This window comes from Peromyscus eremicus, chromosome 2 (genome assembly GCF_949786415.1).
Source record: "Peromyscus eremicus chromosome 2, PerEre_H2_v1, whole genome shotgun sequence".
NCBI classification, from domain to species: domain Eukaryota; kingdom Metazoa; phylum Chordata; class Mammalia; order Rodentia; family Cricetidae; genus Peromyscus; species Peromyscus eremicus.
Genome location: NC_081417.1, coordinates 149,182,437 through 149,194,976, shown reverse-complemented (window position 1 = coordinate 149,194,976; position 12,540 = coordinate 149,182,437). Strand labels below are relative to the sequence as shown.

The window sequence follows — 12,540 nt, the reverse complement described above, 5'->3', positions numbered from 1 at the left end:
GAAACTGATCCCAGGCACTGCCGCTGCAGCCACCCTTTTGGCAACATTGGGGATGGTGTGTGGTCACTACAAGCAGTTTACACTTTTATACCAGGAGATGTTGAATCTCTGTAGGGACCTGACCTGGACCCGAGAGTCACACATAAACCCCAGACTCCAAGATGACTGAGAGCCTCAGTCAATGAGCGGCTCCCTCTCCACCAGTACTCACAGCTCAAGGAGGCTTCACACCACCAAGTCTAAATTTAGTTAAGGACATCCAACCCGTGCTTTGTTACCTAGGACATGTGACAACATCAACAAAAGTGTGTCACATGGACTTACCGTCAATCTATAACCAGAAAAATTTACCTGAAAATGAATTTACAAATTTATAAAAAAAAAAAAAAAAAAACCAAGAAAGAAATCGCCCTATGAGCAAATGTTAAAGGGTAACTAAGTATAAAACTTCAAATAATTGTTTGATCAAAGTCACTATTGTTTTAAAAGTGTAAATCATGTGTACTGCTGGTATTCTACAAAACCAACTCCTGGGTGAAAACAGAATGTGTTCTTTTTTTCTCAGTTTGGAAACCCACTTTCACTATCAAATATACCTACGTCTGTCAGGTGTGGGTGTACATGCCTACAATTCTAGCATGTGGGAGGTGGAGGCAGGAGGATCAGGAGCTCAAAGTCATCTTCAGTTACACAGTGAGTTTGAGGGCAGTTTGGGCTTTGTGAGACACCGTCTCAAAAAACCAGAAACCAGCATAAAGATTCTTGGTGATCAAGTTAAATCAGCATAAAAAATCTGGCCGGTCTTGGACACGGGTCCGAGTCTACAAAGACAGACACACACAATTCTCATGTTACATGGACTGAGTCCTCCTTTAACCCCAATTATGCACAACGGCAGCATCCTGATGCACCCAGGACCCCCACCTGGAACAGTGTAATGAAGTGCTTTCCAGAAGAAGTAAGTACAAGTTCTCTGTGCCATGACCACTTTACCAAATTTATCTACTAAACAATCAGGAAAAACCAAGTGGCACCTGACTTCAGCACTGCGAACTGCTGATAACTGAAGGAGGTGCCCATCAAGCACAGGGCACACTCACTTGTCCATGTGAACCCAACTCACTAAAGAAAGCGGCTCACCCGCTGAGTGCACAGAGCACAAACCACACAGCACAGGGCAGTGCTGCAGAGAATAAGTCAGCATTTATATATTCTGAGCTGTTCACTGCAGAGTCAGATGGTAAGCGCCAGGTAAACTTGGGTGTTTGATAAAAAATTTCAGGCTGGAGAAATGACTCAGCAGTTAAGAGCACTGGCTGCTCTTGCAGGGGACCTGGGGTTCATTTCCTAGCACCCACACAGCATCTCACAACCATCTGTAACTCCAGCTCCAGGGGATATGACACCATCTCATCATAGGTATGCATGTGGTACACATACATACATACATGTAGGCAAATATTCATACACATAAAGCAATCTATACATTTTTTAATTGATAAAAATCAAAATCCAATCATCACATCTAGGTGATACTACATTAAAAAACAACTTGAAGCCAGGTGGCGGTGGTGCACGCCTTTAATCCCAGCCTGGTCTCTAAAGTGAGTTCCAGGAAAGGCGCAAAGCTACACAGAGAAACCCTGTCTCGGAAAAAAAAAAAAAAAAAAAAACTTGTGGAAAAATATAAGTTTCAGAATAAAAATGACTATATAAAAACTTAAAAGAAAAATAAAACATTTTTCCTTTCAGCCTTATCGAGACAGGGGTGATACACAGCCCTGATATCGCAGAAGTCACTTTGGAGAAAGAGTAGCCTCAAGTTGGAGGGTGACCAGACCCTCCTGGCCGACCTCCTGAGGGCTAGGATTACAGGTGCACACTATCACTCGCAGCCTAAAGTGAGGGTGTTCTCCACCAGCACCTGTAAGCTGTGATGTTCTCAGAGCCATTTCCCTCACCAGCTCCTGAGGGCGGGCTTGCAGTCACCAACTGGTTGGTGGGTCTTAAATTCTGAGAAGAAAGGGTTGGGGGCTACAGACCATGCTGGTCTCCACTCCAGCTTCAGAAGCAACAGATCAAACACTGAGTAAATGAGTTTGAAAAGAAAACAAAACAACAACTCAACATGTATAGAGACATACACCTTGGAGGCATTTAGTGTATTTGGAAATTCTCATTTGCATTTTCAGACAATGGAGTAACTCTTTGCAGGCTGTACTAAAAAATAAGCACACCATTGAAGAAATCAGACTAGGAATTTCTGCATTCATTCGATGTTTCTGGAAGTCAAGGAAAGTAGCCAATTCAAAAATAACTCCATCACAGCCTCCTCTTCATGGCCAGCATAAAATCACTAAGGGCAGAATGGCTTACCTGGGGCGGGGCTCCTTCGTGAATTTAAGGTCTGAGAATCCACAGTCTCTTCTGTTTGCCCATCTGCTTCTGCCTCTGTTTTGTTCTGAGTCTCGTTTGCATCCTCGCTAAGGCAAGTTCTTATGCTCTCTCCCTCTTCGGCGACTCTCGGGACCACAGTGGCAGCAACAGAACGAGCAGTGGTGGCAGAAATGACAGGGGTGCAAGGGGCAGACGATGGGGGGGTCAGAGGCGCTGGGGAAAAGGAAGGCAGCGTGGAAGGGGTGACAGGAGTCGGGGTACACTCCGCTTTCATTTCTTCCTGGGGATGTTGCAGAATCTCCAGTTCAAGAGTCAATGGCAGCACTTCCTGTTTTACCATGTCCACAATGCTTTCCTTGGCTGGTAATTTTTCACCAACGCCATTCATTTCATTAATTAGATTAGTACTAGAAATGAGCTGAATATCGTGAGGTGCTACACTACAGGGTTTCTTGCATATATCATTGTCATCTGTTAGTGAAGGGTCTGAGGCTGCTGTGCAAGACGTGGGGCTGGGTACAGGAAGTGCATCTTCTTTTGAGGAAGAAAGGTCACACTTGTCCTCGAGAACAGTGGTGAAGAGTGGCTGGCTGCTAAGGGTGGCGGAAGTAGGGGAAGGAATAGAACTTCGGGTAAGTGGAGGAAGGGTGGTAGGCGATGATGTCCGAGGAGGCTCTGGGGTGGGCTCTCCTGCAGGAGTCTCGAGCACTTGGCCTGCTCGCTCTTTCTTCTCCCCACTAAGGACGAGCCGAAGGACTGTGGAAGGAGACTGGAACACTGGATCTGGTTTTGGTTTTTCTTCTGAGGAAAAAAAAATAAAGAATTTTAAGAATAATTCTGAACCACAGACTACATAGTACTACTGTAGGTCAAGTTAATGGACAGCAAAACAGACCAAAATATTGAATTCCAAAAACACTGACCTGTTTCTTTTCTAGCCACACTTACTAGTGCTTAGTCTCCAGGTCACATGATACTTATTTCGAGGAAGAGAGGTAATCAGTTCCCCCAAATGATGATGTCACAAGTACAAGAGGAAGTCTCATAAAAACTGAACTTAAATCTTTCCCATTTTTTGAGACAAGTCTTACTAGGTACCCTGTGCTCATGATCCTCTTACCTCAGTCTACAGAATGCTGGGATTACAGGCATGTGCCACCACATCCAGCCAAGTTCAATGATGTTTTTAAGGTAAAACTTCTATCTCTTCTCTATCTTATTCCCTGACTATTACAGGCACAATACTGTCTGGGCATACCAGTATAAAAACAAATAATTAGAAATTTAACTGTTATAAACTCCATTTTAATGACCAATAACATTAAGCACATGAACATCGAAGGTAGTTTCAAAATTAACTTCCATTTCTCAGAAAAGCTCCTAACCAAAAACAACAGTGGTGTGGAAACAGAATTATCTGTTTCTTTAAAAGTAAAGCAGTTCCTCAAAGAGAACCAAAGTTAATGATCAAATAAACCAAACAGAGAAAAAGAACACTGGTCATCTCAATGTGGGAAATATTTTATATAAATCCATAAAAAACAATCTATACACACAAAATAAGATCACAGTAGGAAATGATAACCATAAAGGTACCACAAGTATAAAATAAAAAGGAGTGCTAATCAACGTGGCTCTAGAGTTCCAGGTGAATGACTTGGGAATCACTGTGAGAGGATAGGTCCTGCCATCGCCAACTTAGGCTTCCTTAAACTTCCAGTTCTCCTCTAAGACAGAGAAGGCTAAGAGACTTTCAACGCTGAATCCACAAATGTAACTACAGGGCAGTGATGTCTGCGAATGAGAATCCTGCTACCCATGTCCAAAGGGAACATATCAGCACGCTAGGGGGAATGCATTCACAGCTTCAGGATTCACTGGAAGTGATGGGCATGGTAGCTAAGGCATCTACAATACTTGGTGTTTCCTCATCATCGTAAAGTAAGAGCAATAAGGGCTCACTGCCAAATTCCTCAGATTCCTAAGTTGCCAGGGCAGACACCAGAACTACATGGGGACCGTATGCATTCATTGTATATATGTGTGCTCTCTGTCTACCTTGTTTAACAGATATACATTTATTACATAGCTCTGAGTAACGCCCATTTTGTGACCACTAAAAAGGTGTATGGTAGAGATCAAGAATGGCAAGCATCCTCCACCTGAGGGACAGTCCTGCCCTGAATGCTAACAGAACTCCTGCCGGATAAGGGCCTAAAGTTACAATAGTTTCTGAATGCAGAGGGAACTTCTTCAAAAATCATTACAACTGACTGTAGGGAGTGTTGTGCCTTCTCTATTAGCTCACTAGACCCTGTTTCAACACACCTGACTGAAGGGAGCCTCTCCCTCAGGGAACATAAAGTGCCCTCAATATATGATATGCTGTCAGAGATAAACATTAGTTAAAATCCTAGTGCACTGAATAGTTTTCCTCTTTAGAAACATCTTCGAGCTATTATTTTATCTTTATAAAATGCTAAACTAAAGGGAAATGGGGCATCTGTGTGTAACATTTGACTTGCTAGCCATTCAGCTGCTCATGTAAAAATTCTGAGAAACCAGATTAACACTGGCAATTGGCATTTATTAAGCACCTAGCAGAAACTGGGTTAAACAGCCTGCATACATTGTTCCCTTCATTTCTTACAACCACTATCAGGATAGAGACTACTGTCTGTCCCTGCTTTACAGAAGAGGACACTGAGGCTTAGACATTAGTCCTGGGTCCAGAAGCCATCTAACTAGCAAATGGCTCAAGTCGGATTTCAAAGCCCAAGTTTTGCAATCAGGGGTGAAAAGGCTTGTGAAAAACAGAAGCAGGAGGGGCATCCTGTTACCCAGTGCCAACCCTCAGCGGGGTGATATCCATTGGCAAGACAGAAAGCCAACCCATGGGGCACAGCACACAGACCCTGTCAGGGAGAACAGTGACAGGGAAGTCTCTCTGTGCAACTCCAGGCCTGGGGCTATGAATATAGACAAGACGTGCCTCAAAGTCAGAGATCTGCTTGCCTCTGCCCAAAGGTATGTGTCAGCACATTCGACTTACAACAACTGTTTTAAGTAAATGCATTCCTCTATACTTCTTTATCATAAAAGGAGTTTATAGTTTGAAAAGCAAGCATAAACAAAATAGAACAAAATAAAAACTCTCAACTCTAGCTAGCACTTTCTAGAATATTTGAACTGCAAATACTAGTACTAAATAGTTCCAAAAGCTACTCTGAGGCTGGGGGTGTAGCTCAGTGGGCGGAAACCTTGCCTAGCACATACAGTACTTGGGGCCCCATCCTCAGTACCACATGAACTGGGTGAGGTGCTGCAACAACTGTGATCTAAGAACCCAGGAGATATGGCAGAAAATCATGAGTTCAAGGTCATTGTCAACTACACGGAGACCTAAGGTCAACTTGGGCTACATGAGACCATGCTTCAAAATAAAAAAGGAACAAATGCCGGGCGGTGGTGGCACACGCCTTTAATCCTAGCACTGGGAGGCAGAGGCAGGCGGATCTCTGTGAGTTCAAGGCCAGCCTGGTCTACAAAGCGAGTTCCAGGAAAGGCGCAAAGCTACACAGAGAAACCCTGTCTCGAAAAACCAAAAAAAAAAAAAAAAACCAAAAAAAAAAAAAAAAAAAAAAGGAACAAACAAACCCACCTAGTCAAAAAATTACTTCACATATCGGCAATCTATGAGAATACCTGAGTAAATATGAAGGGAGTATGAAGATTATCGCAATCACAAGGAGCTGCCCGTCAGTACTATAAAATAGACTTAAAACACAGGATTTTCAAGGCAGTCTCAAACATTTGCCCATTCACCCACATCTGTAACATGTCAGACCAAAAAGGTTTTTTTGTTTGTTTTTTAATTTAATTCAAATTTCCTCTAAGCAAAAGAAAAAAACCTGAGGGGATTCTTGAATTCTCTATCTTCCCTTCTTGAAAATGTCAAAAATATGTAGTTTTAAAATTTCAGCATTCTTCTTCCTAAAACAACTACAAATGATGCTGTTTTTCAGGCAAGTCCAAACTATCATTATCTAGTGTGTTATGGCTGATTTTATAACTGATCATAGCTGTGGAAGAAATGTGCAAGGAAGCTGTAGTTAACAGACTTGTACTTAAGATGGCTAGCATAAAAATCGGTTACATCTGTACAACAGTGCACTAAAATTTTAAGGGAAATCTCCTAAAAATTATTTGTTACTAAGAGTAAAATCACAGGAGAGGTCTGCTTCAAATGCTTTACCACCTGGTGTGGCCACACACAGCTACACAATCCCAGAACCGCAGGGGCAGGAAGACCACGAGTCTGAGATCAGCTTGGGTTATATAGCCAGCTCCCAAACAACCTGAGCTTCAAAACCAGACCCTTGTTTCAAATTTTTGTTTTTTAAAGTGCTTTATCACTAGAGCCAAAAGTAGTTTTTCCCAAACCCACAACAGCCTCTGTAAGGCTGATGGCTTTGGTACCTGAAATTAGCATTAAGAACATGTGGACCTTAGACAGCTCTGCGGCTGACAGGCCAGCCTACAGAAGCGTGCCCGTCCCCTAAGGGCTTATTTCTTACCTTTTGGTTTAAAATCTTATCAAAGACTTAGTGCCACTTGTCAGTACTCAATGGGGGTGTGTGTGTGTGTGTGTGTGTGTGTGTGTGTGTGTGTGTGTCTTTTCATCTTGTGGAAAAACCCTGAAATCAGCAAGGTGTGGAGGAACCTTTCTGTAATCCTAGCACTCAGGAGGTTGAGGCAGGGCTAGAGGCCAGCTTGCACTATGGAGCAAGTTCCAGCCTTCAGTGGGAGGCTTCATTTAAACAAACCCAGAAACAAATGAACAAACAAACTGAAATCAGATATATTTAAAAGTCCATTTTTCAAACCTTTGAGTATAATTAATGTGTGAAACAAAACCCTCTTAAAAAGTAAAAATATAAAAATGGAATCATGTTAAAATTTAAAACATTTGCTAAAATATTTCTATTTTAAGGACCATTCCAAGTATCTTTTAAACAATAATGATTAAAAAATATATCTAAAAATAACTTACTATAGCAGAAGAGACTTGGATAAAGGCAGTTAGCACATAATGGTTTCTACTCACTTGAGAGTGAAGCCGGAAGCAGGACAGAACACACTTGCTACTCTGGGCTCCCTGGTCCCTAATGAGAACTAGTCCTGAGCACAGCAAAGGTAAAGCTAAAATCCATTAGTCAGGAAAGAAAAGACTGCATCTCACTTTCTAGGGTGAAATTTCCTTTAACGTTCCTGTTTCTATTCTATTCATATTTGTTTTCAACAAATACCTGGCAGCTCCTGATCCTGGTCAGTAGCCAGGAGCCTCAGTTCGATTCCTGCATCAGCAACAATCGCTAGCATTTACCAAGCAGGTGGAGACTTGTCCTTATAACAACCCTGCCCCTGGCACACCAGTGAAGAAACCAGAAAGCCCAGGTGAGAGGCCTCAGCAGGACAAAGCTGGAGCCTTGTGTCTGCTTCCAGGGCTCCAATTCCCTGTTCTCTACTGGGGTGTCCTAGAGACATGCTATCTTCTATAAGAAATAGCGACATCCCCAAGGAATGGTGAAAATATAAAGCTCTGCTGTTCTTGTAAAGTAATATATACAGTGAGATGTGTTTTAGTTAATCTCCCCATGAAAACTTTGTTTAAAAAAACAAACAACAGCAGCTGAAGGCAGCCAAGCATTTACTTACACACAGATACCAAGAGCGAGGCAGGTGAAATGCAAGACCCCTTCGCCTAGTTTCCTGGAGTACACTACACCTACAAAGCAGGGTCTGAGTCATCCTCAGACGTCTGACGGAATACCAAGAGCAATGCACTTAACAAGAGAGACTAAAGACAGAGGAGGAAACAGTCATACACAAACCTTGCTTCTGGTCGCTAGCTGCAGTGACAGGGGTGCTGGCAGCAAGATGAGCGCTCTCCACAGTCCCATATACCACAGGGCTGTGCTCGGGGACCTGGCTGGGCAGCTGCTGGGATTTGAAGTACAAAAAAGGGTGATAATGAGCGTGCGCGGACATAAAAACTAGCAACATGGAACCCAAACAAGGAGGGGAGACAGAGAGAAGCCAGAGGTCACAAAATTAAAAGAAAAGCAGGGTGTGGGGGGGGGGGGGGTACACAGGGCAACTGAATAAAAAATGGGACAGAAGGACAGAGGCAGCAGGGAGAGGAGGAAAAGAGATGATTACTATTAACCATAGCAAGAGAAGAGAGCACAGGAGTCTGCACACCCACTCCAGCGTTCCTTCCCAGCACACAGTGACTTCCAGCAGTAACAGCTGCCACAGGGGGACAGTCCTCCCAGACTGACTAAAAGTTTTGGTCAGCTCCACTTATAAAATACAAGTAAAGCACTTCATCTGCCCAAAGCAGGGCAGACCGAGCACATGAAGACTTAAAATCCAGTAACTGATTCCAACAGTCAACGTAGAAAGGCACAATGACTACTGCTGCCCTTAAGCTAGCAGATGAAATGCAATGTGCAAAGTAGCTGAAGGCAGGTCCACCTTCACGACAGCATCCTTTGTGGAAGCTTTGAACTTGAAATCAAGGAAAGAAACACATTTACACTAGGCCATTGTCTTGGGCTAAAAAAATGCCTACAAAATTGGAGCAAGCAAGTAGAGGAAACTGTATTGTGCAACTTAGAGGAAACGGAACTACACAAGAAAGGACAAACAACACTCATCTGTATCCTATTCCAGGCAGGTATGCATGTGTACTTGAGGGTCAAGCGAGAGCCACAAAAGAAGGCAGTGTTGCCGGGCAGTGGTGGCGCACACCTTTAATCCCAGCACTTGGGAGGCAGAGCCAGGCAGATCTCTGCGAGTTCGAGGCCATCCTGGTCTCTACAGAGCGAGATCCAGGACAGGCTCCAAAACTACACAGAGAAACCCCGTCTCAAAGGAAAAAAAAGAAAGAAAGCAGTGTCTCTCCTTGGAGATCTAAGGCCCACTTTTGATACCCCAGCATCCTACACTAAATTCTACAAAGACTGCCACAGAAGCCCTGCTGCTCTACGTGGGGAGGGAGCAATGGAGGATGATTAGGACAAGGGTATGTTTAGGTCAACAGGGCCACCTAAACGTGAAGATAAGTAAAAAATTTTTTCAGTTCATGTCTGTCTTAAACTTCTTAAAGTAGAACTATAAATGGAAAAGATCATTTACAATAGATAACAAATAACAGTACTTTTTATACACAGCACATGTGCAAAGGGGAAAACATCAGAAGGGAGAAAAATGCTACCATTTTGCACATATATTAGACATGAAAGTGTTCACATTGCACAATTATTTTTCAATGATGGCTACAAAAATTATATTAAGAGATGAAGTTGCTATTTTTATTTTGAATCACATAGAAACAAATGGGAACTACCACAATTGTCCTGAATTCTTATTTTCAGGGGAAACATATGTTAAATAAGAAATTAGGAGGCTGGAGAGATGGCTCAGAGGTTAAGAGCACTGACTGCTCTCCCAGAGGTCCTGAATTCAATTCCCAGCAACCACATAGTGGCTCACAACCATCTGTAATGAGATCTGATGCCCTCTTCTGCCCTGCTAGTCATACATGCTGTATACATAATAAATAAATAAATAAACAAACAAATAAATAAACAAACGAATGAATAAATGAATAAATATTTTTAAAAAAAGAAAGAAAGAAATTAGGAAGGCCTCACAGCCAAAACTAAAAATGCTGATTCTGTTCAATTCTATGGGCTAAAAGCCGATATGGAGAGAGAGGAAAGTCTCCAAAGTAGTTAGTGTTCACCATCAATTAAATACACACAGGAAAGAAGGATTTGCACAATGTGTTGATTATTTGAAAGAAAGAAAATACCCACTACTTCAACTGCCCTGAATATTGGGAAGTAAAACCCAAGTTAATGACATAGGAATAAACAGCTTAAGACAGTAAACAGAGACTTAGATCCCCAAATCTCTAAAGCACTGAGGACTTTCTACCTACAGTGCCTTAAAACAGTATGAATGAAATAACTATTGTTTACTTATCTGAAACAGGCTCTTGCTATATTGCCCAGGTGGCTCTGAAGACCTAAACTCAAGCAGCACATGGCTCAGCCTCCAGTTAGGGAGATGGGTATGTATACTCTCTGGCTGTGCCACTGCTGGGATCCCAGGTCTCCAGCATAGGCAAGCATGCTAATCCCTATCAGCCCTAGAAACAAGCATCCTAAACAGAGAGAGAAAAATGGACCCATTAGTAAAGTTGTCTGAGTGCTTGTGTAAAAGCAGGATGTAGTGGCATATACCCGAAACCTCAAAGGGTAGGGGATGACAAGGTAGAGGCAAGTAGATCTCAGGAGCTCATCAGTCAGCCACCCTAGCTCAGTGGATCAGTGAGAGACTAAGTCCAAAAACTGAGGTGGAGGAAGACCTCCTACACTGACCCCTGGTCTCCGTATATGAGGACCTGAGTTTCAATCCCCAAAGCCCATGTCAAAAAAGCACTAAAAGGCATTTCTATAATCTCAGGCGGTGGTGGGGGAGGGGAACTGGCGGCACTGGTGGATACCTCAAAGCTCATTGGCCATCCAGCCTTACCTCATCCTCGAGCTTCAGGCTCAAGAAAACCACCCTTTCAAAAAAATAAAGGCAGTTGAATATGGTGGCTCATGCTTTTAATCCCAGCATTTAGAAAGCAGAGGAAGGTGGATCTCTTGAGTTCAAGGCCAGCCTAGTCTACAGAGCGATTCCCTCAGTTCTCATGGATCTATGTGGAAGAAGATTCACAAAGACTTTAAAGAGTCAGAGGTAGTAGGTAACTCTGAGAAAACTCCAAGGCAGGCCCATGCCCAGGAGTAGTTGGCCAACACAAATGGATTCCATTAGGGGGAGGCAGTTTTTTTGTTTAAATTTTTTTTTTGTCTTATTGTTTTTGTGCGAGAGAGACAGAGAGAGAGAGAGAGAGAGAGAGAGAGAGAGAGAGAGAGAGAGAGAGAGAGCACAAGCACTCAGAGCACATGAGTGAAGTTGGGTGGATAGGGAAGAGAGAAAATGGGGGGTCTGAGGGAAGGGAAAGAATGACCAAAGTACATGAAAAAAATTGATAAAGATGGATACTGACCAAGAGAAAACACCCAACACTGTCCTCAGAACTCTACGCACACTCACATGATGGCAACTTCACAAAATATGTACAACATATGCATTAACAAATACCACATACCCTTAGGTACACACATGCATACTGACAAGCACACCTATGCACATACATAGCAACACACTGACTGAGATGACATCTTGAGTTAGCAGGAGTTCCAAGGGCAAGCACCTACTGGGAAAGCTGTAAACCCACAACCTCTGAGGAAATGCTCCCAATGGTTAAGCTGTGTATGAAGATCCACTAAAGGGTCTATGCTACTTAAAATTTGGACATTTCATACCTGATAATATTAGGAAAATGACAGTATCAACAGAGCAAAATCTTTAATGTCATTCTTCATTAGTTTTTTTTTTGGGGGGTGGGGGTTTGACACAGGGTTTTTCTATGTAGCTTTGCGCCTTTCCTGGAACTCACTTGGTAGCCCAGGCTGGCCTCGAACTCACAGAGATTCACCTGGCTCTGCCTCTCAAGTGCTGGGATTAAAGGCGTGTGCCACTACCGCCTGGCCATTCTTCCTTAGTTTTAATCTAGCATAATACCAACTTGTTCACCATGAGCCCAACAGAAGAGTATTCCATCTTCCTAACCATGAATAATCATGGAATGTTTCAGCCAACGAGTCATAAAAGTCAGAAGTACACTAAACTGACACTCTAATATGAGCATCTGGACCCATGTAAAGAAACTGAGTTCTACCAAGAATACATTTACACATTCACAGGATCCCCTAACCATTTACTTCAGTCACATTCCCTACCAGTGAGAATAAAAAAATGTTCTGAAAGGACAGCTTGAATGAAAATATGAATAAAGATGCTAGAAAGACACAGTTAAAGATCAGGGCTAAGTCAGCAAATCTCCCCACATTGCTTCAATGGTTTATCATTTGTGCCGGTGCTAAGCTCTATCCTGCTAAACCTTGTGAAGATCCACATTGTCATGGACAGGAGGAAACAAACACACACACACACACA

At 42.8% G+C, this 12,540-nt stretch overlaps 1 protein-coding gene across 14 annotated transcripts in view; it reads right to left on the bottom strand.

The window, feature by feature from the left end:
- The window catches only part of Eif4g3 (eukaryotic translation initiation factor 4 gamma 3), a 230,406-nt gene that overhangs the window by 84,931 nt on the left and 132,935 nt on the right, over positions 1-12,540 (bottom strand). For 12 of the 14 annotated variants that reach the window (XM_059255251.1, XM_059255237.1, XM_059255241.1 and 9 more), the window contains 2 exons: positions 8,292-8,400; positions 2,377-3,198 (listed from right to left, as the gene is read on the bottom strand). In XM_059255251.1, coding sequence (XP_059111234.1) covers positions 2,377-3,198; positions 8,292-8,400 — 931 coding nt within the window. The remainder of the gene's footprint in view (positions 1-2,376; positions 3,199-8,291; positions 8,401-12,540) is intronic. The other 2 variants (XM_059255240.1, XM_059255242.1) reach the window with 1 other exon arrangement.